The 23978-nt window shown below is 44.5% G+C and overlaps 1 protein-coding gene and 1 long non-coding RNA gene across 6 annotated transcripts; one reads left to right on the plus strand and one right to left on the minus strand.

Moving 5' to 3' along the window:
* Nucleotides 1-2399: 2399 nt before the first annotated feature.
* LOC144701224 (uncharacterized) lies at nucleotides 2400-6888 on the minus strand. 3 transcript variants are annotated; one of them, XR_013580950.1, is made up of 3 exons: nucleotides 6751-6888; nucleotides 2762-6045; nucleotides 2400-2517 (listed from the first exon to the last, which is right to left on the minus strand). It is a non-coding gene; the product is annotated as an uncharacterized LOC144701224 (long non-coding RNA). The 3 variants fall into 3 exon arrangements; XR_013580949.1 differs by lacking the exon at nucleotides 2400-2517 and having other exon boundaries at nucleotides 2594-6045; XR_013580951.1 differs by lacking the exons at nucleotides 2400-2517; nucleotides 6751-6888 and adding an exon at nucleotides 6380-6519 and having other exon boundaries at nucleotides 2594-6045.
* Nucleotides 4339-7916, plus strand: LOC144701222 (auxin response factor 3-like). Of its 3 annotated transcripts, none has more exons than XM_078572967.1 (12): nucleotides 4339-4587; nucleotides 4654-4710; nucleotides 4768-4932; nucleotides 5001-5085; nucleotides 5176-5266; nucleotides 5342-5491; nucleotides 5559-5678; nucleotides 5756-5831; nucleotides 5901-6033; nucleotides 6134-6340; nucleotides 6419-7321; nucleotides 7395-7916. In XM_078572967.1, exons 1-11 carry the CDS (start codon nucleotides 4339-4341, stop codon nucleotides 6550-6552), a joined length of 1467 nt encoding a protein of 488 aa, XP_078429093.1. In that variant the 3' UTR covers nucleotides 6553-7321; nucleotides 7395-7916. The 3 variants fall into 3 exon arrangements, with proteins under 3 accessions (XP_078429093.1, XP_078429094.1, XP_078429095.1); XM_078572968.1 differs by having other exon boundaries at nucleotides 5762-5831; XM_078572969.1 differs by lacking the exons at nucleotides 6419-7321; nucleotides 7395-7916 and having other exon boundaries at nucleotides 6123-6334.
* Nucleotides 7917-23978: the final 16062 nt, after the last annotated feature.

Raw genomic sequence — 23978 nt, forward strand, 5'->3', positions numbered from 1 at the left:
TCATTTTAGATAATTTTTCATGCCTATGTGCACCGTGCGGTGCGAATTTCGTGCCTTTGTGCAAGGCGCGGGAGGCCGGGGGAGGAGGGCGGGGCGACGGGAGGGAGGGGGATCCCTCACTCTCTCTCTTCTCTCTCACTCTGTTGTCAGCCAATCACCGTCCAGAAGGGTACACCAATTTTACACATCGCACTGCACTGAATATACACACACTGCACCGCACCGCACCGCACCGCACCGCACCGCACCGCACACCACACACGGGTCTGTGCGGTTCTGTTATGTGCGCATGCCCCAGCCCCGCCCCTCCTCGGGCCGCCCGCACCCCCTCATCGCCGTCGCCCTGCCCCTCCCCCCACCGCCTGCGCCCCCTCCCAGCCGCCGGCCCGCCACCTCCCTCGAACACCAGCAACCCCTCCCAGCCGCCGCCCTGCCCCTCCCCCCGCCACCCGCGCCCCCTTCCCGCCATCTGCGCCCCCTCCCCGGGCCACCCGTGCCCCCTCCCAGCCTCCGCCCTGCCCCCTCCCCCGGTCGTCCGCTTCCTTCCCGCCGGCGCTCGAGCCGGCGGAGCCGCCCCAAGGGAAGCGGGGAGGGGGGGCGGTTGTCAAAGAGAGAGGGTGGCAGGGCGGTGGCGGCGGGGGGGGGGGTGGTGGGGGGCGCGGGCGGCGGGGAGGAAGCAGGCGGCAGGGACGGGCCGGCGGCGGGGAGGGGGTTCTCTCACTCTCTCTCTTCTCTCTCACTATTTTATCAGCCAATTAGAGGCCATAAGGGTACACCTAGTACTAGTGGGCCCGCTTGCAATGCTCGCTTTAGATAATTTTTTGTGCCTCCCCGCCGCCGGCCCGGCCCTCCCCCGGCCGCCTGCTTCCTCCCCGCCGCCCGCGCCGCCCGCCCCCCCCTCTGCCGCCCTCTCTCACTGATGACTGCCCCCTCCCCGCTTCCCTGGGGCGGCTCCGCCGGCTCAAGTGGCTCGACCTCCGCCCGGCTCAAGCGGCGGCGGGGATGGGGCGAGGGGGGGGGGGGTGCGGGCGCGGGCGACGGGGAGGAAGCGGGCGGCCGGGTGAGGGATGGAGCGGCGGCAGGGAGGGGGTGCGGGAGGCTGGGGGGGGAGGGCGGGGCGGCAGGGAGGGGGCTCTCTCACTCTTTTGTCAGCCAATCAGAGGCCAGAAGGGTACATATATTCCTATTATAGTAGTAGAGCTAGATTTATATTGCTTAATAGTGCTATAAAATAATATCTGAGTTAATACCAAATGGTGCATTCTAATTTTTAATCAAGATATTGAAAATGGCATCAATTTATAAATATATTATTGTTAAGATAAATTTATATATATATATATATATATTCACATATTGCGTAACAATTTTAATCAAAATACATCCGTTATTTAGTTCATCGCATAAAATATCGCACGATTCTAAGTTCAAGTGGGGAATTAAAGTAGTCCTCATGAGCAACGTACTACTGGAAATATGTTCCGAAGATCTGCGTGCCGAATTTCAGGCCATAATTCTAAATGATAAATTCAAAAGCTTCCAAACTGCGACTGTTTACAAAACTATAAAATAAAAACCGACGCGGGTGACATGACGTTCCGCGATATTGCACGAGGAAACAACATCTCGGTCGAACGCCAAGGCAGACTGCGATTATATACTGGCAACTAATACATGGGAAAAGTCGGCCTAGAATATTCAATCCAAACTGTCCATTTTATAGGAAAGGTCGACATTAAAAGGATATTAATCATGTTTCCAACTGACTGGTTGTTAAATTGCAACGCTAAACGAATGAGTAACTAACCACAGTTCCACACATCTCAAAGACTCTTGGACAAACGATAATCCACGTGAGGAGACTAACAGGGGAGCTCGATAATGTTCAATCCAAACTATCCATTTTATAGGGAAGATCGACATTACAAGGATATTAATTACCAAACTATCATGTTTCCAGCCGATTGCGCGTTAATTCCACTGCGAATGAATTACACATCTCAAAGACTGTGGGACAAACGATAATCCACGTGAGGAGACTAACAGTGGAGCTCGATAATGTTCAATCCAAACTATCCATTTTAGAGGAAGATCGACATTACAAGGATATTAATTACCAAACTATCATGTTTCCAGCCGATTGCGCGTTAATTCCACTGCGAATGAATTACACATCTCAAAGACTGTGGGACAAACGATAATCCACGTGAGGAGACTAACAGTGGAGCTCGATAATGTTCAATCCAAACTGTCCATTTTACTGGAAAGATCGACATTACAAGGATATTAATCACCAAACTATCATGTTTCCAGCTGACTGCATGGTAATTCCCCTGCAAATGAATTACACATCTCAAAGACTCTGGGACAAACGATAATCCACGTGAGGAGACTATCAGTAGAGCTCGATAATATTCAATCCAAACTCAAACTGTCCATTTTACAGGGAAGATCGACATTTACGTGGATAATAATCATCAAACCATCATGTTTCCTGCTGACTGCACGTAGATTCCCCTGCAAATGAATTACACATCTCAAAGACTGCGGGACAAACGATAATCCACGTGAGGAGGGTAACAGTAGAGCTCGATAACGTAATCAGACAGGAAAAAACTACGATACTGCAGTGTACGGGAGAGGAGGGAAAGGGGGGGGGGGCAGTCAAAGGCGCACGTACTCGGTGTATTTGTCGCAGGAGAAGCAGTGAATATCGTGGGTTTACGGGAAGGGGATGAAGCGATGAACAGTGGAGGCCTACCAGGGAGTGGGGCTTGTCGGGTACGAGGCGCGGCCGCGGGAGAGAGGGGGCGGTGGCTTGCGGCGGTGCGGGGAGGGGGGATGGGCCAGGCGCGGGGACTGTCGAGGGGGCCACCGATACTGGCTGTCTTTCCCGATCCAGGCTGCGGAGTGCAGTAAATGCCACAGCGCGCTAACTCGGCGGCTAATGAAAGGCGCTGGAGACTGGTGACTGGTTAGTCTTCTCACGTGTTGTCTTCTGCGTCATCGGCGTCCTTGGAAAGGGGCTTTGTAATTTCCTGGCCTGACTCGGCGGGCGAGGGGAAAGCTTCCCCTGCTGCATGCACCAAGGGGAAAGCTTTACAAAGAGAGAGAGAGAGATAGAGGTAAAGAGAGGTAAAGACAGAGAGAGAGAGAGAGAGAGAGAGGTTGTGTGTGTGAGAGAGGGGGAGAGAGCGAGAGAGAGGTTGTATGTGAGAGTGGGAGAGCGAGAGAGAGGGTGTGTGTGTGTGTGAGGGAGAGGTTGTTTGTGTGTGTGAGAGAGAGAGCGAGAGAGAGGTTGTGTGAAAGTGAGAGAGAGAGAGAGAGCGAGATAGAGAGACTGTGTGTGAGTGAGAGAGAGAGAGAGAGAGAAAGAGGTTTTGTTTGTGTGTGAGAGATAGAGGGGTTGTGTGAGGGAGACAGAGAAAGAGGGGGGTGAGACAGAGAGGTTGTGTGAGAGAGAGACAGAGAGATAGAGATGTTGTGTGAGAGAGAGACAGAGAGATAGAGAGGTTGTGAGAGAGAGAGACAGAGAGATAGAGAGTTGTGTGTGAGAGAGAGAGAGAAGTTGTGTGAGAGAGAGACAGAGAGAAAGAAAGGTTGTGTGTGAGAGACAGGCTGTGTGTGTGAGAGAGAGAGAAGTTGTGTCTTGTGTGTCAGTGTGTGCGAGAGAGAGATAGAGAAGTTGTGTGTGTGAGAGAGAGAGATAGAGAAGTTGTGTGTGTGTGAGAGTGAGAGAGAGAGAGAGAGGTTGTGGTTGTGTGAGAGAGAGAGAGCCAGAGAGAGAAACAGAGATAAGGAGGGATAGAAAGAGGTTGTCCGGGAAGGTCGCCCGGGAAAGCGGAGAAGCCAAAGAGCTCAGCCGGTGATGTGAACCGCACAGCAGAAAGAAACAAGGACATGATTCTTCAGCGCCCGTCAAATTAGCGTCCTTTTTGATTCTCCCTCTCTCGGCCCTGCGACATGTCTCTCTCTCTCTCTCTCTCCCCTGACTGAGCATAGCGGATAGCGCGGGCGATTTGCGCTGACAAGGAGGTGCTGCTGGAGGAAAGGACGAGGGTCAGCAGTAGAAAAAAAAAGCCTGTCGTAGCAGCGATGGCAGCAGTCCTCCTCTTATATCTTCTCCCCTGCTCCACCGCTGCCATGCCCGCAGGCCCATGAAACCCAGACGCAGAAAGCGAGGCAAGATAAACCCCCCCCACTCCGCCGCCGGCCTCTCCACAGAGAACCCCCCCCCCCCCCCCCCCCCTCCGTCTTATCAGTTATCACTCGCCCATCCCTCTTCAAAACACCCACACTCTCTCTCTCCTCCTTCTCCCCTTCTTCTTCTTCTTGGCGATGACGGGCTTCGACCTGAACACCGTCCAGGACGACGACGGCGAGCCCCCTGCGGCGCCGCCTACCTCGTCGTCCGTCTGCCTCGAGCTCTGGCGGGCCTGCGCCGGCCCCCCCATATCCCTCCCCCAGAAGGGCAGCCTGGTCGTGTACTTCCCCCAGGGCCACCTCGAGTCGACGTCGGATGACGGCTCCTCTCTCCTCGGCCTCCCCTCCCACGTCTTCTGCCGCGTCCTCGACGTAGATCTCCAAGTTCGTTCCTTTCCTGCGCTTCTCCTTGACAGTGCGCTTCACAGAGATCTCACCCGCTCCTTCCAGGCTGAGGCGACGACGGACGACGTTTACGCGCAGCTATCTCTCGTCTCGGAGACAGAGGTCCGGCCAGTCCTTGTTTTGTAGCTGAAGGGTTTTCGCTTATCTCGGCCTTTGCAGGAGTCTCTGCGGCTGCCGCTGGAGAGCGAGGTGGAAGACGGCGGCGCCGCCAAGGCCCCGCCGGCGACCCATATGTTCTGCAAGACGCTGACCGCCTCCGATACGAGTACCCACGGCGGGTTCTCCGTCCCTCGGAGGGCCGCCGAGGACTGCTTTCCCCCTCTGGTCCGGTTCTTATCAAGCGTTTGCCCTGCTCCTTAGACAATTTTCAAGTTTCGTCTTCTTCGTTTCAGGACTACAGCCAGCAGAGGCCTTCTCAGGAGGTCGTGGCCAAGGATTTACATGGCACGGAGTGGAGGTTCCGCCATATCTACCGTGGTATTCTTCCTTTCTTTAAACCCGTTCAGCTGTTCTTCGTCTCGTTGTTCTTATCGTTTCTCTTTGTTTGGACTGCTCTTCTTCTGCCAGGCCAACCGAGGAGGCATCTTCTGACCACGGGCTGGAGCGCGTTCATCCACAGCAAGAAGCTCGTCTCCGGCGACGCCGTTCTCTTTCTCAGGCACGCTTCTTGTTGTACTTGTTCTCTGGATGTTTGTCTGACTGAGCTGCTGCCTTGGATTGTTTTCTTCTCCAGAGGAGAAGACGGGGAACTCAGGCTGGGGATTAGGAGAGCGGCCCAGGTGGTGAGCGGCGCCGCCAGTCAAGCCACGAGCTCCGGCGGGTTCTCCGACGTGGTCAGCGCCTTGTCCTCGAGAAGAGCGTTCCGCATTCTCTACAATCCGAGGTCTGCAAAGACTTAGTTTTTTTTAATGGGTTTTTCGGGAATCACCTTCTGGGAACCCTCGTCGCAGGGCGATCGCGTCGGAGTTCGTGGTACCTTATCAGGCGTTCTTGAAGAGCTTGGGTAGTTCTTACTCCGTGGGAACCAAGTTCTGGACGAAGAAGAGCAACGGAGAGGCCTCCGAGAGGAGGTGTAACTTCTGCCTCAACTTGCATTCAATCATTCAGAAAAGAGGCTTTACTTTCTCTGATTGATCAAATCTTTTAGTCGCAGCGGTCTGATCATCGGCATCAGCCGTCTGGACCCTGCTCGATGGCCTGCCTCGCAGTGGAAGTGCCTTCAGGTGAAATTTCGCCGCTTCTATTTCAATCTCTGGGCTTCTTGCTCACTTCCTTCTTCCTCCTCCTTGAAGGTGCGATGGGATGACGGAACGGATGACGGGGGAAGGAGCAGGGTCTCGCCTTGGGAAATAGAGCTATCTGTGCCATCTCCCGGAGGCGGCGCGGTTCCTCCGTCGAAGCGTAGTAAGCTCGCCTTCTCCGCCGGTATGTCTTCTCCTGCATTGCAGATCAATGATGAAAGTTTCGTTAAGCTTCTCCGTTTCTCATGAATTGTTCCTTCGCTATCTTGGAAGAGGAGGCTCAGGCTTCGAGGATTCGGCCGGTTTCCAAGGGGTCTTGCAAGGTCAAGAAGTCTCGCGTTTCGTAGGCGCCTACGGTCGTCTTCCTCCGCCGGAATATTCCTTTTCCGGCGACCATGAAGTATTGCAAGGTCAAGAAAAGCTTCAGTCTCCTTCCTCTGTGCTGATGTTTCAACCGTGCCGGTCGTCTTCCGATACTCCCTCTCAGCTTGGTAAGAACTTGAATGATTTCCTGTCAGTTTAATCCTTACCCAGATGAGGAAACGTTCATTGATTGGAATTTGCTGCAGATCTCCGCGCAGAGAAGGGCCCGGTTGGCGGTGGCGCGGGCTGCCGGATCTTCGGCTGCTCCTTGATTCTCGGCGCCGGCGCCTTACCCGATCGATCTTCCGTCGAGACCCACCGAAACCCATCAAACTGGTGACGACTAATTTCTCTTGTTATCCGCAAAAAAACCAAGTTTCTTAATCGCTTCCTCCAATCCGTCTGCGTGTCAACTCGGGCACCGTCGTTTTTTGATGCTCGTTATCGTTGGGCCACAACTGATGTTGAAATCGCGCATGCCAAATAAAATCTACGGCTCCGGAAAGCGGAAAAGGGAAGTTTTTAGCCTTTTACTTACTTGGAAAGAGACGATCGAGGCTTTTTCTCTCGCTGCCTGTCGTCAGCGTCAGCGAACAACACGCCTGGGAGAAGCGACAAGCTCATTGCCCATGTGAGTTGGTCAGCAAGTTGCTTCGATCGCCGTCGACGGGCCCGCGTTCTCGTCTCTTCTCCCTTGCCGAAGATCAAAGAGATGAGGGCGAGAATTGGGTTTTACGTTGATGATGTCTTTCGCTTTCCGGTGGCGAAATCGCGCTTCCCCGGGCCCATCGACCTTCTTCTTCTTCTTCGCCACTCCGGCGCTGGCTGGCAAAGAGATGGCGGCGAGCGAGGATGAAGCTTCTTCTTCCATGGCCATGGATCTCTTCGACGAGTTCTGGTTCTTCCGCAACCCCTTCAATCCCCCGCCGATTACCATCCGCCAGATCGAATCCTCGGCGGAGACAGGTCGCCGGACCGCCGTGCGCCTACGGAAAGCTCCATCGCTGCCGTCGACAGTGGTGAGACGCCAGAAGCCGCCGAAGATGCCGCTCCGACACACCCGCAGCAACCTGGAAAGCGTTCTCCGATCGACTCCAATCTCCCCCCAGGTGAAATTTCCCGCACAAATCCAACAAATTCGCCGAGAATTTCACCCCGTTCTGAGGAATCCTGCCGTGGCAGAGCGATCGGGTGCTGGAGAGCATCGTCAAGTACGTGAGGAGCCACCACGAGGCGATCACGGCGGAGAATTTCGGGTGGACGAGCGCGAGCGAAATCGAAGCCAAGGAGACGCAGGGATTTAGGGATCTGGGCTTCGTGTTCGAGAAGGAGGCCGTAAACCCTAGAAATTCGGGGGCGTGCTCGCCATTGAAGGGAGGAAGAAGAGGGAGAGAAGAGGAAAGGGCGTCGTCGCTCCCATCGATGGACTGGCTCGGGGGAAGCTCGCCTGCGGACAGGAAGCTCCATCTCCGGCTATGGGCGCAGGTCGTCGCCTGCAGTCTTCGGCAGGAATGTTGACTTTTTTTTAGAGGGGTCCACCGATCCGACGGCTGGAATATTCCCCGCGGATCCATCGGATGGTGTCCGGATCGGCCGAGTTTTCGGGCGGGTGAAGACCCGACATGGGGCAAGAAGGGTATTTTGGCGGGAGTCTGCAGGACTTCAGAGACTGTACATGGCCTTGGGTGTTTTGTTTTGATGTCACCAGGTCTTGGGTGAAAGCCGTCAGGGGCTAGGGAGGAAGAAAGGTGGAGGTAGAGAGAGAGAGAGGTAAAGACAGGTAGAGAGAGAGAGAGAGGTAGAGAGTGGTAGAAAGAGAGGTGAAGAGAGAAGCAAAGAGAGGTAGAGAGAGAAGTAAAGAGACTTAGAGAGAGAGATGTGAAGAGAGGTAAAGAGACTTAGAGAGAGATGTAAAGACAGGTAGGGAGACAAGTAAGGAGACTTAGAGAGAGATGTGAAGAGAGGTAAGGAGAGAAGGAGACTTAGTGAGAGATGTGGAGAGAGAAGTAAGGAGACTTAGAGAGAGATGTAAAGAGAGTTAGAGAGAGAAGTAAAGAGAGTTAAATAGAGAAATCTAATGAGAGGTAGAGAGATAAGTAAAGAGACTTAGAGAAAGAAATGGTAAGAGAGGTAGAGAGAGAAGTAAAGAGAGTTGAAGAGAGAGACGTAATGAGAGGTAAAAAGAGAAGAAAAGAGACTTGAGAGAGAAATGGTAAGAGAGGTAGAGAGAGAAGTAAAGAGAGTTAGAGAGACAGACGTAGTGAGAGGTAGAGAGAGAAGTAAAGAGAGATAGAGAGAGAGAGGTAAAGAGAAACTTAAAGAGAGGTCGAGGCAGAAGTAAATAGATGTAGATACAGAGGTAAAGAGAGGTAGAGACAGAGTTAACGAGAGGTGGTGAGAGAGAGTGCGGTAGAGAGAGATAGAAAGAGAGAGTGAGGTAGAGAGGTAGAAAGAGAGAGGTAGTGAGAGAGAGTGAAGTAAAGAGAGAGAAGTAGAAAGAGAGAGGCAGAGAGAGAGAGTGAGGTAGAGAGAGTAGGAAGAGAGAGGTAGTGAGAGAGAGTGAGGTAGAGAGACATACGTAGAGAGACAGGTAAACAGAGGTAGAGATAGAGATAGAGAGAGGTAAAGAGAGGTAGAGAGGGAGAGAGGTAGAGAGAGGTAAAGAGAATTAGAGAGAGAGATGTAAAGAGAGGTAAAGAGACTTAGAGATAGGGAGAGGTAAAGAGAGGTAGAGAGGGACGGAGGTACAGAGAGGTAAAGAGACTTAGAGAGACAAATGTAAAGAGAGGTAAAGACACTTAGAGGCAGAGATGTAAAGAGAGGTAAAGAGACCTAAAGAGAGAGATGTAAAAAGAGGTAAAGAGACTTAGAGAGAGATGTAAAGAGAGGTAAAGAGACCTAGAGAGAGATATAAAGAGAGGTAAAAAGACTTAGAGAGATGTAAGAGAGGTAAAGAGACTCAGAGAGATATGTAAAGAGATGTAAGACTTGGAGAGATATGTAAAGAGAGGCAGAGAGAGAAGTAAAGAGAGGTAAAGAGACTCAGAGAGATATGTAAAGAGAGGTAAGACTTGGAGAGGGATGTAAAGAGAGGTAGAGAGAGAAGTAAAGAGAGGTAAAGAGACTCAGAGAGAGATGTAAAGAGAGGTAAAAATACTTGGACAGACATGTAAAGAGAGGAAGAGAGAGAAGTAAAGAGACTTAGAGAGAGAGAGATGTTGCAAGCAGTAGAGAGAAATAAAGAGAGTTAGAGAGAGAAGTAACAAGAGGTAGAGAGAGAAGTAAAGAGAGGTAAAGAGGGTCAGAGAGAGAATTGTAAAAAGAGGTACTGAGAGAAGTAAATAAAGTTAGAGAGAGACATGTAAAGGGAGGTAGAAAGAGAAGTAAAGAGAGAGATAGAGAGAGAGAAGTAAAGAGAGAGGTATAAAGAGAAGTACAGATAGAGGGATAGAGAAGTAGAGAGAGAGAGAGAGAGAGAGAGGTAAAGAGAGTTAAAAGCGAGATAGAGAGGGAAGTAAAGAGAGGTAGAGACAAAAGTAAAGAGAGGTGAAAACAGAAGTAAAGAGAGGTAGAGGGAGCAGTAGAGAGAGATAGAGAAAAGAGAAAGAGAGGTAGAGAGAGAGATAGAGAGAGGGCGTGAGAGAGAGTGAGGTAGAGAGAGGTAAAGAGAGGTAGAGAGAGGTAGAGAGAGGTAGAGTGAGGTAGAGAGTGATAGAGATAAGTAGCGAGAAGTAGAGACAGAGGTTCAAGGCAGGAGCTGTTCTAATATCAACAGATGGTCGACAAAGAGGGAGAGAAATATATCTAAGATGATCATGGAATGGGTCACTTCATTTTTGCTACTAACATGGAAATACAGTTAGCTAGACCAAACTGTCCATTCGCAATATAATCTTATGCGAGTAAAAAACACTCAAAACCGAGAAGGAACACTATTTTCATAGTGTTTTAGCTTCGATTAAAGATACACTATTTATAAAAGTTTCACCTTAAGCATTCTATCTGGAACATGGAGGGAACACCAGGTAGGATAGCATAATTGATGACCATGTCAGTAATGCATGGAAATGACGAATGAAAGGAGGATATATAGAATAAGTGGACTCAGATTCTATGATCGAAGGTTTTTCAGGATGTCTATTTTGGGTTTGAGAGAGACAATGTAAGCTTTAGAAGAGAAGGAAAGAGCTAGAAATGAGGGATTGGGATAAAAATGGATAGATAATGAGTGGATGTGATAGGGATGAAAGGGGAGGATAGATTACAGGTATATGTATAATGTTAATGTGTGTATCTTGAGCTTTTCATTTATCTCCCTCCCCAATATTTTTTGCAGATTAGGTTTCACTTCAAAACACAAACATCAACTAGTTTAGTAGTTTTGATCCTAGAGATAAAGGGAAATGATAATTTATACAGTAGGGTTAATATTCCTAAAATGCTCAGTCTCTTTTGTTGGATTTACTCTCATTCCATAGCCTTTGCTTCCCATTGGTGGGGAGGCTTTTCATTTTGATCAGCCTCCTAAACCTTAGAATGTGGAATTTAAAGGATCACTAGGCCAAACATGTGCATTTTTTTTATTTCTGGACTGACTATTGGCCTTCCAAAAGGTACACCCCCATCCCAAGAGACCCAAAAGGCCTAGATGGGCCTTCTTTGAAACATTTGAGCTAGACCAACTGATAATCTCAAATTTAGCGGCTTTAACTCATCTTTGGTAATTGAGATTATTGAATAAAAATATATTAAACCGTACTTAAGAATATTTGCGGATCGTCGCCACGAGGTACGATGATTAAGGATTTAATTCTTACTATAGCGATTAACGATACAAGAAAAGAAAAATACTAGAGTAGGCAAGATAGTGATGTCAAGTACTATGTTGTATATAAGTATAATTCAACATAAATTAGCCAGAAAAGAGGAAGTGAACATAGAATTATGCGTAAGGATATGGGGGTGAGATAGAGAGTGGGGAGAATATGATAATGATAAATGTAGTAACAACGTGATGGAAAATATATAGACGAGATAGGGGTTACATAAGGGAGTGAAAGAATAGTGAAAAGAGAATGAGAAACCCTAATTAAGCTAACAATGGTGTCAGGAAAAGAGCAACATAAGGCGAAGATACTTACCTTAGATCCTTACATTTGGCTAGGATTAGTGCTGGTAAGCTCCCCCTTTTCTCCAATGCTTCTCCCCACACACCCAAGACACTAAGAACACACTTGATGGATCTCAAAAATCACTATCTTTCAATCAACCCACACAAGTAGGAAAGAAGTTCAAGATGAATTTCACAGTGATCCAAGCCTCTGTTTATATATCTGAGTGTATGGATGGAAAGAGGAGGGGAAGACAAAGTAGTGCTGAAAATTTCAGCTCAATCGGAGTTGTAGATCAAAAGATATGGCTATTTAAAGTTGGGCAATCCTAGCCCTTGATTTTTCTCTCTCCTCATCACCCTCTTCCTCGTTTTCCATTTTTAGTTAAACAGTCACACCATTTCAAGTTCCCACATCTCCTCGTCTTCTGTGCACGCATTTCTCCTCTTCCGCGCTCAGACTTGCGCCACGTGTACCTGTCTTTGAAAAAGGCAAAAAAACAAAAAAGTTATTCTTTTGCGAGGCTGATGTGGCGGTGCGTCAGTGCGCGCCACGTCCCCCCTTGTTTTTTTGTTTTTATTCCATCAACAGCGAATACAAGCACGCCGCGTGTACACACGCGGGCCACGTGGACACGTTGATTGGACCAAACTAGGGGTTCAAGTTGATGATGAACATAGCTCTAACTAAGTCGTTTGTAAGGGTAGTTATGTACCAATCAACAATTTTATTACCTTACTTGTAGTACTTAGTAAGGGTTGATCCCTCAAGGAGCTAGGTAGCTAGTTAGGATGAATTTCAATTAGAATTTTAAGTTTCAAATTGTATAAGTTTCGTTCATAATGTTTTTAGTTGTTAATATGGTTTATTTTGAATAAAAAAGATGAATATGATTTTTACTAGGTATGGAAAATTTTCCGTGAAGAGCCTAGACAGAGAATGATTTTTGAGATTTTTTCCAGAATTTTTTATGGTGCCTAGGGAGAGATAAAAATTCTGAAATTAATTGGGTTGTAATTCCCTAGTCCGGTTCAAAGTCGTTGAACCGGATGAGAGAGAGCTGTCCACCTCATGAATCCTGGACTGGATCCCGACACTGGGCTCTCCGCCAACCAATAACTGCCAGCTGTAGTCCCCCTTAGGTGTCTTGATCATCTTGAAAGCCTCCAAGGACCTTCTAGAAGGTTTTCTTCATGCTCCTTTACAACAAGCCTATTGGTTGAGTCTGCTCCACTGATTAGCATGCTTCTTCTTATTCATAGCTCCTTTTGATCTTAAATTCCGTTCCAACACTCAAGAGTCATGTCTTGAATTCCTCATGAAATTTTGTAATTTTATGACCACCGAAAGTCAATATTTGACGTGAAAAGTCAACATACTAGGGAAATTGTTAGATTCATGTCCCACTTGACTCATTGAGTTTAGAAATATCCCATAAATCCCAAACTATGTAACTTGGTAAAATACATGTCAGAGCAGTGATGGAAACCTCAATTGAGTGAAAAAATGTAGCTTTTTAATTATTGGAAAAAGTAGAAGGCATGATCTCATTATTATGTAAAATAATAGTTTTTGGTAGTGTTAAACTTAATTTCAGGGTAGTTATGATGAAGAATGCATGCAAATGACTACCCTTATTTGAATTTATCACATGTGGTGCCTTGTCGTGCGGCCACGTCGCCCGCCGTTAGTTAAAAAGGAAAAAGGAAAAGCAGTTTTTGTCGTTTTGTGCATCGGCCTACGCTCACATTTATTTTGAAAAAATGCTTTCTTTTTTTTATTCGTCCATGTCATCCTGCGCCACAAAATCCAATTATGAAATTTTTTAGTCATCAATGCAATCATGGCTTCGTGAATTGCGAATCAATGATTGGCCGACTTAATGATTGGCTGGTGCCTATTATTAACTAAGTTAGCTATGATTCATCGCTGCTTGATGAAGAGAATGGCGACATGTGGCGGTGCAAGATAAAATAAAGCCTTAAATATCTAAAATTTTGTATTAAATATAAAGCCCAAAAAATACAAATATATACATATATTGACTTAGAAAAATTATATCTTTCCGAATTTAATGTTGAAAAATTCCACAAAAATTATATTCTGTGTCAAAAATTATATTATTTTAGAATCTATTGTTATAAAAATATCTAAAGAATGCAAAAAATTAAAAAAATCATTCTAAAAATAGATTCAATCATTTTAGGCTTGATAACATGCACATATGAGTGATTTAATGCAAATAGACATTTAAATATGATCATACTAAATTACTAAATATGCATGTTATCACCAACCCAGAGCAAAAATCCTTGAATTATAACCATTAATTCCTGTACACTTGACACTAAGAAATATTGTTTCACAGTAGATATTCTTGATTTTTATGCATTCAAGCAGAGTTAGTGTAACATTACTAAGTGTTCATGTGGCACTGAGTGATTGTAGCAGTAGATGCAATGTCACATCATATTTCATAGATTCGTTATGATAATTAACATAGCATGAAAATTAATATTTTATAGAACCATATAAGATATTAAAAGGGTCTAGTTAATAATAGGATGTCATCATCATTCTAAGGCAAGAAAATATAGGGAAGACTTGGAAATAATAGTTAAATTATCATGTTTTCCTCCATCCACTTACATTAGCACATGAGAACATGGAACATTGCATTGCCCGTTATATATAACAATGCAGAACAATGTATGATCACTAAGGATTTTACTAATATGGTAACTCCCAAACATGATCAATATAACCATCACAGAGGAACTCTGGCTCCCTGTCCCCTCGCCAAATCTGATCAAAGTAACATGAAAAATAACTTACAGAAGAGAGCGGTTTAAAATCAATAAATTAAGAAAACTTAGAAGGATAAATTGAGTAAAGCTTTTTTGTAAAATGGACCATCAAACTTTGATAATAATAGGGACAAAAAAATTCAATTTTTAATAATTTATGTAGGATATTGATGTAATATTTTAAAAGCAATTTTCATCACTACATTATGTAGGATTAAATTTAGAAATTCCCTTGAATTATCATTTTTTTTGTAAATTAGTACACAAATTACAACCCAGTCCGACAAAACTATTTATAAATATAAATCTAAGGTAACGTACCCTGCTTAATCCTAGCCATTAAATTTTATTATAAAGGATAATTGAGATTCAATCCTAGCCTGTCGACTTTGTTTCTTATCTATTTTTAATCTTGAACTTCTACATTTAATCCTAAGTATTTTTTACCTCATATTTAATCGTAGCCACTGATTCTCTTAACAAATATTGGAGAATGTGTGCATTTCTTACTAGCTTGATAGGATCGATAATTAGATTTGCTGTTATGTGCTCAGTGACCACAACTGGCATGGCTATGCCTATAAAGTCATTATGGGCCACCCAATCGAGGTCCTCAATAACCTCCCGCTGTGATGAGAAAAGCAGTCGGACAAAATTTGGCAGATTGACTAAATCACATATGAAGGCCACCATATCCTCACCATAGACTCTTGGGTTAAGGCCATACAGAAAATAATGTGGCCCTGCTGACATTAACAAGTCAACGATTTGACCCTTTACAACAAACTTGAGAGCCATACCATCATATTCGATCTAATTACGAAACCATGGGAATTAATTGAGAAAAAAATTCAAGGAGTTAAAAGTCAAAGATAATAATGGTTTCCATAGAAAAACAAATGAACAATTCTGGATTTCAACCTCCACCAAATTCTCTCCATGGCAGGGGCCTTAATTCAAGCTCAAAATTTCCCTCCTTAGAGCATCTATTCACTTAAACTTTCATCAATAATAAATGCCTGGATTAATTGATTAATTTTCCTTGGGCCTTGATGTCTCATAAGGTCTAAAAAAGCATTCTATCACTATGCAAAATAGAAATGAAGATAACATCAATGTACATATGAATTAATAAATTCATCTAATCAGAATTCTATGGTTCACATTCTTGAGGTCTCAGATGTGCCTCTCACAATGTACCACATATCCCATTTATAAAAAATCTGAGTTGACTCAATGTGAGCTGTGTCAACCCATCCAGCTCAGCTCAGCTCTTTTTCCATCCAGCTCAACTCAATGTGAGCTCTTGGTGGCCAATTTTTTATAACATGTTTGACCCGATCTGGTGAGCACCTAAGCTCACATCTGTAGCCAGTTGACCTGTTCTTTTTGGCCTACTACGCAACTCCCGTGACCTGCTAACCCCATCTAGAGATCTGATAAGCTCAACACTCAATCTTAATAAATTATTTAAATTATAGTTGATGAAGTAAATTCTATATAATTAAAGGAGACTTAAAGGAAATCATAAGCTCATGCAAAATTATGGAATAGTTTTGGTCTTCAATTTCATACATACTAATTTGATTATAAATATTAGTGTAAAGAACAGCTTATTCCATGTGAATGTAAATCTATATATCGAATGATGTTCAATGGCATGTGAATGTATCTTATGAATGCAAGTTATGAATGTGAAGAGATATACTAATGACATGATAAATGTACTACTAGTTCCATACATTTTTTTTTGTTTCCAGATCTTGAAAGGGTGAAAGTATCATTTTATGGACATTATGGTATGAATAATATTCATAACAATAGTAAGCATGCCACTTTTTGGGACAATATTGATGTTTTAACTAACCTTGCTTAGCATCATTAAAGTTAATGCCTTTAGCTTATAATAAATATTGCATAGTGTCATATGTGTAGGATTACATGAATTCAATTCTGAATATATATATATATATATATATATATATATATGTTGTAGTTATTTAATCAGATCTGAAAGCTGATCCATTGGGCACATTGTGCTAAGAAGAAGAAAACATGTAGGTTTCTACAAAGCAGTAAGAGGATTGTGGGTGATGGGGACCATCTAGCTCCGAAAACCGGTCTCAACCAGCTTGATGAACCAGGCCTGAGGTGAAAGACCCAGCCTTCAAGGATTCGACATAGTCAACAGGCCCCCGGAGGTTGACGTTATCTATGTTTGTGCTTTTACAACTTCTTTTGTTTTGAAGGCCTTGTATGTTGGCCTATGTGTTTGTATGTTTGGGCCTATGTGTGTTGGCCCCATGTGTTTGTGTGCGTGTGGGTCTATGTGAGCATTTGAGTGGGCCTCTCCTTTCTAGAGAGGCCCATAGGATCCAACATGTGGGCCTTTCCCCTTTATTCCTATGGGGGGAGGCCCATATTTACCCCTATATGTAGGGGGGGGGGATTACCTTTCATTAAAAGTTAGAGAAGAAAAAGAAAAAGAAGAAACAACATTTATTATATTTTTTGTATTTTTATTGTTAGTCGTATTTATAACTTTGCCACCACGTGTATGGCCTCGCCTTTGTGAACCCTAATCTACCGCCGCGTACCGCGCTGCCGCCGCCACCGCATATGGCACCGCCTGATGAAACATGAAGGGTGCCGAGATCGATTGGCTCATGTTACGACACAGACGAAGCAACATGAGGATGCAACTAGAATGAATTCCATGAATACATGATCGAGCTTAGTGAATTATAATGAGATTGTAATGTGGATATTACTAGTCTTTAAGCCTGTGTCTAAATATTCCTATTCGAAGGATACTCGAGAGGGACATTGAAGAATCTTGACAGAATATCGCTATCTAGTCTCACTCGTATGATGAGTATGGCCGTTCCCATAGCCATTAGTGTGGATACACTAAGGATAGATGGTGGGTACTCTTTAGTGAAAATATTTCACTGAATTGATCCGTACAAATCCCTGAATAGTATTATACCAAAATGTCAATCAGGTTGATTCAAGTCAGGTTGTGTACGTGGTCCTTATACCTGAGACACCAAAGACGTCTTGTGGACGTACAATTGTACTTGGACTGTGACCTACGAGTCCCTATTCATGGGTTTATAAATAGTCTCAATTCGGGTGCATTAAGAAGGTCACGAAGATGATTGGGTGGACAAGATGGGATCGTCCATCCTTGGGTAGAAGAGGTGACAACTCAAGCAAGGCGATGCAATGAAGTCCCTGACCAAGGTAGTGAAATATCGAGAGAAGAGTTCTTCGATAATTTTCGAATGCAGTAGTACTAACTCGAATGATCGATTAGCCTTTGACAATTGACCATACCTTAAGTCATCCTAGGAGCGTCAAGTGGATGAGGGATTATATATACACGGTAACCGATGATGAACATGTTTCATGAGTGAGTCGATACACAGTCCCTTGTATCTTTTGGAGCCCAAGGTGTAGCTTGGCACCCTACGTGTTGGCGACTCAACCTATCGATTGAGTTAAATCGTTACAGCAACCATATTGTCTTGTGCCCGTCCTAGGCGGGGTGTTGCTAGACCTTCTATGACAGCTTCCTTGTTTGAATCTTGCTTCCAAATCACTACCAAGAATATAAAATTGTGGGAATGGGCCTTGCTATTCTTCTTTGCCTTATGGTAGCCTGATGCCAAGAAAGAAGCCAAAAAATGCAAAGAGAGAGAAAATAGGCTCTAGAGGCGCATTGTGGTCATTTAAATTTTTGTAAGATATTTTAGAGCTCACAACCAAAATATAAAGCTACCAAACGAAAGAGAATAATGACAGGGGACCATCCAGCTTCGAAGATCTTGTCTTCACCAGTTCGTCGAGTGAGGGATTATGCGTGCAATCCGGTCTCCAAAGCACTCGGCCTAGTCAACATGCCCTGAAGGTTTGACTTTATTTTTCGTGTATCTTTATTATTTTTTAGGCCTTGTATGTGTGGCCACGTACGTGTCGTGTGTGTTTTTTACACGTATTTGTGCCCCCGTATAGTCCTACATGTTTGTGCGTGTGGGATCACGCGTGTTGGCATGTTTGAGGGCCTATCTCTTATCAGGGGCCCCTAGGACCCTTATTTGGGCATTCTTCCCTTTATTTCTAAGGGGGAAGGCCCATATTTACCCCCTATAAGAAGGGGACACACATTGGTAGAGATTGTCATGCGGTGCGGTGTGAAATTCCCAACGTTTGTGCAACTTTTCAATCACATGAAAGGCACTATGCAATGTACAATGCAAATTAATGCGGTAATCTGCACTGCACACAACAAAAATTTTCACAAAATTGAGATTACATCATTCCACCCTCAAAACTTTTTATTGTTTATTTACGCCTACAACGCCGGATTGAGAGCTGTTTTGAATATATTTTTGCAACCAAAATTTAAGAAAAGTCCATCCGACTTTAGAAATTGCTTGAAAATCCTATTTTCCTTATAATTTGATGGAGCGCGCCGACCCGTACCACTGGAGATGTCTTCGGAAGCCCCATCATCGTCATTGACAGCTCCGCCAGTTTGCGTCCAGCCCGATCGGCACGCCAAGGTGCACGTGAAGACGCTCGGGTTCAAATACCCCGGGTAGAACACATCCGCACATGTTCACTATGATCGTCATTTATGGAATTTGTATTCGTTGTGCTCATGTTCGTGTCATTTTAAAGTCATTTTATTGTATTTTTATGTGTCCAATTTTTTCTCAAATTTCATTTTGTTTTTTTTAATGGGGCCCAAATCATAAGGGCCCCATAATGGACACTTTGTAAGGATCCATCATAGCGCTATTTAAGGCCATGATGGGCGCCAGTTAGATCTATATCTGGTTTTATTTCTTTTTGGAAGTTACATTTTACTAGTTCTCATTGAGAAGAGAAGAGAGGGGAAGGAGAGGAAGAAGAAGGAAAGGGAAGCAGAAAGCAGAAGAGGAAGTAGGGAAAAACAAGACGATGGGAAGGGAGAAAATTCCTCACCGTCGCCTTCCCTGGATCGCTAACTGCCATGGGCATGCCGCCTGCTTCTTTATTTCGGTGTAGAGAGTCACCCACACAGATTCACTTGCCAAGACTTTGCCATCGCGTAGATCCCGTGTGGCACCACAGTGGTGACGTTGCTGGGTCCCACCGATGGTCAACGCGAACAGTTCAAGTGGCCACTTGCACATGCACATGCGAACCGCTTGCTGACCGTTGACCTCACGGTGAACGCCAAAGACAACGTCGCTTGCCCTCTGTGAATTTGCCGGGCTCCTTCCACAGCCAGCCAGCTCACTAGCACCACTGGTGGACCTCGCACGGTTGTATCACAACGGTCTCTAGGGCGACGTCGTGAGCCACCCGACCGTTCAGCCCTACCGACACCGAGACTTCTCTTAGTGGCATCAGTTGCACAGACAACAACTACGATGGTAGCGAGGATGCTGCCCCCACATCACCGCAATGCAGCTTCATTACCATCGCACGTCCTCCTTCTCCGTCATCACGGTTGGCAGTTCTGGCAAACGCTACCATCGCACGACTGCGGTGACAATAAGTGTCCTGCTATCAAGGCGCCCCATCGCTGCCACGAGTACGGCTGTGTACCGGATGTGTTTCCACTAGCGTCGCAAACATACCACAGCTGTTGTCCCGTTCTTACCTATTGTGATCAGCATTGACACACTACTGTTGTCGTGCCATTCGCGTTCCACATCAACGGCTCCTGTTGCCCGTGCTATTCTAGCCTTCTTGACCTTGACCTCAACCATCACCCATGTCACACTCCAGCGCATTGTCTTCACAGCCTGTTGGGGATACTGGACTCACCCCGGCCTGACTCTGCCACTAACCTGTTCCGGCCCGTGCACCGACGAAGTCTCCGACGACGAACATCGCCACCGATGAGGTACATCGTTCCCCTTTGCTCGTCAGTTATATTACTTTCTTCAGTATATTTTTGACTGCAGTCTACCGCGCTCGGGTTAGTTTATGCGAGAGCTTTCATCGAGAACAACTATGAGTTGAGTATTTTCCTAGTGGTAGTCACCGTCATAGCTCCGACGAGGGTTAGAAGGTCACCATCACGGTCTCCAGTCGCCACCCCGGAGCTCGAAGCTTGGCGAATCCCACAAGTCGAGGCCAGCACGTATAACCGCCTCGGTCATGACATCAAGTAGTTACATATCCCGTTAGGGAGTTATCCGTCAAACGACGCCATTGACGACGTCCAACATCATTTTGGTATCAGAGCATCATTTTGATACCCGACCGTACGACGTCCTTGACGACATCTGACATCATCTTGGTATCAAAGCATCATTTTGATACCTAACCGGACGACGTCCGACATCATAATTACACCCTTTTTCTATATAAAAGATTATTTATTTCTCAAAATAAATTCCCAAAAAAATTGATAAAATTCTGGAAAATTCATGACTTCATCTCCACATTAATTATTACTAAATTAACTTTTTAAATCTGCCAATTTAATTTAAATAGAGTTATTCTAAGCTTAAATAAATTTCATAAAAATCATGATCACTTGGAATAATAATTCAGATGAAAATTTATTACAACCATATTTTGAGCTCTTTAAATGGATAAAAATATGCAGATAACTTAAATGGTATCTACTCGATAATTATTCTGAATAAATTATTTATTACTCTATACAGTAAATATTTAATGTTTTAATTGCCCTCACTACTGTTTTTATTATTTTACAGTAAATATTTAATGTTCCATGACTAAGTAATTTATTACTCTACATAGTAAATGTTAAATGTTTTAATTGCCCTTACTACTTTTTTAGTTATCATATAGAAAATATTTCATGTTCCATGACTAAGTTATTTATAACTTTGAAATTGTCAAAATAAAAATAATTTATCCTCTGTAGGTATCTACTCGATGATTATGCTGAATAAATTATTTGTTACTATATACAATAAATATTTATTTTTTTAAATGCCCTCCCTACTGTTTTTATTATTATACAGTAAATATTTAATGGTCCATGACTAAGTTATTTATAACTTTGAAATTGTCACAATAAAAATAATTTATCCTCAGTAGGTATCTACTCGATGATTATTATGAATAAATTATTTATTACTATACACAGTAAATATTTAATGTTTTAATTTCACTAGGTGAATACAACTACGCGATGCGGTGAAACCTAGGTGAGTGTACGTGCAGGTCCAACTTGTGAGGAAGTTGTCGTATCACGAGCTCTGAGGTGGTTGACCGACGATGATGACAGTGACCTTGTGACCCTCGTCGGAGCGACGACGGCGACTACGGCGTCGAACGGAAGAATTCCGTAGGGGCTTGCACGGAACAGACGGGCTCGACCTGTACCTAGAAAATCACTCGTGATGCAGTTTTCTCAATAAATATTTCTCACCTATCTAACACGAGCGTGGTGGACTGCAGCCGAGAAGTATACTGGAAAACGTAATTAAACTGACGAGGAAGGGGAACGGCGTACCTCTTCGGTGGCGGCATTCATCGTCGATGTCTTTGTCGGTGCGAGGGACCGGTACGGGCAGGGGCGGAAGAGGGGTGCCAGTAGGTAACACACAAAGGCTCAACAGTTGGCGTTGGTGCTGCGTTGGAGTGTGATGTTGGAGAGTGGAGGCGAGGAGGATTTGGAAGAGACGTACGGGTGAAGCCGTTCAAGTGTTCAGTTGAGTCTTTCGGAGTGACCGGTCAATGGGTCGGCTCGGATGGCGTCAAGCAGCGGATGCAAGTCGCTTCAGGCGGCCCGATTGTGAGTGTGAGTCAGTGCAAGGTGACGACTTCGTGTGGAATTGACGGCATCCCGATGGCGTAGAGGGTCACAATGTTGATACGGGTCGTTGCACTAGAGCCGATTGCAGCGGCATCCACGGCAGGGTCAGCGTCGTCGGGGCAATGCGGTTGTGTCACTGCACGGACTCGGGCGGGGACTCTGATGCTGGCAGCCGAGGCGGTCAGGGATAACGTCAGAAGCACCGGCGTGATGCCCTCGCAAGGGCAGCTCGTTCGTAGGGCCACTGCTAAGTCAACGGTAGTGCTATCGAGGGCCGCATCCACGCTTCCACTGCGATAAGAATCTCCCGTAACTGGGTATCGCACTGGCGGTGCAACTATCAGCCTCACGCGGTCGCGTTGACCCTGCAGGTCTAAGACGTCAGGCGAGACTCATTGCTTCGGGCCTTCTCGATCGATCGAGAATCAAGGCCGTTCTCGATTTGTTGCGATCAAAGGGTGCGTCGGGGCAGCAGAATATTTGCGCACGACGTGCTTTGTGTAGGATTCTCGTGCACGACCATGAGGTGAATGGACGATGACCACAACGGTGATTCACCAGGAATGACTCACGTAGTGTGTTATTCACATGCGGGCTGTGAGATGCCGGCGAGTCACCAGGCGCACGGAACCACATTGGCGTTGATGAGTGTGGGGAGAAGCAACCGAGGGGGAGATGGGATGACATATATTCCGTTCTTCCAGATCTCTTCCCCTATTCCTCTTTCTCTTCCCTATTCTCTCTTCTTCTTCCTCCTCCTCTCACGGTGAGACCTGGTGGATGAACGATAACTGCTACAAATAACCTCCAGATCTGTTCTGAATGTGCTCCCATCATGGCCTTATATAGGGCAATGATGGACCCCTTACAAGGAGTCCAACAAAGGGGAAGTCCAATAAGAGACCTCCCCCCCATTTTACAACATAAAAAAAAATTACGAAATCAAAAGATGTGAAAATAAAATGATACAAACGGGAATGAAAACACGAGGACATGGACGCATCACGACGAGTAGGGTGATCTCGTCGTGACAAACACAACACAGAATTTAAAATGACTGAAAACATATATCAAAAATACAAAGATACGGATGCGGACATGCTCTACCCGTGGTATTTAAACCCGAGCGTCTTCACGGACGCTTTGGCGTGCCGGTCGGGCTGGACACGGACTGGCAGTGATGCTGATGACGACCAAGACGGGTCCCCTAATAATTCGTTGGCGTCGTCTAGATGCGCTCCATCACTACTGTTTTTGTTATTATACAGTAACTATTTAACGTATAATGACTAAATTATTTGTAACTTTCAAATTGTCATAATAAAAATAGTTTATCCTCAGTATGTATCTACTTAATGATTTTTCTGAATAAATTATTTATTATTATACACAGTAAATATTTAATGTTTTAATTTCCCTCACTACTGTTTTTGTTATCATACAGTAAGTATTTTAATGTTCCATGACTAAATTATTTATAACTTTGAAATTGTCACAATAAAAATAATTTATCCTTAGTAGGTATCTACTTGATAATTATTCTAAATAAATTATTAATTACTATATACAATAAATATTTAGTGTTTTAAAGGCTCTCACTACTGTTTTTATTATTATACAGTAAATATTTTAATATTCCATGACTAAATTATTTATAACTTTGAAATTGTCATAATAAAAATAATTTATCCTTAGTAGGTATCTGCTTGATAATTATTCTAAATAAATTATTAATTACTATAAACAGTAAATATGTAATGTTTTAAATACCCTCACTACTGTCTTTATTATTATACAGTAAATATTTAATGCTCCATGACTAATTTATTTATAACTTTGAAATTGTCACAATAAAAATAGTTCATCCTCAGTAGGTATCTACTAGATGATTATTATGAATAAATTATTTATTACTATACACAGTAAATATTTAATGTTTTAATTGCCCTCATTATTGTTTTTATTATTATACAGAAAATATTTAATGTCTAATGACTAAATTATTTATAACTTTGAAATTGTCACAATAAAAATAGATTTGTAGACAGTAATA

This window comes from Wolffia australiana, chromosome 3 (assembly GCF_029677425.1).
Source record: "Wolffia australiana isolate 7733 chromosome 3, ASM2967742v1".
In the NCBI taxonomy this organism is placed as follows: domain Eukaryota; kingdom Viridiplantae; phylum Streptophyta; class Magnoliopsida; order Alismatales; family Araceae; genus Wolffia; species Wolffia australiana.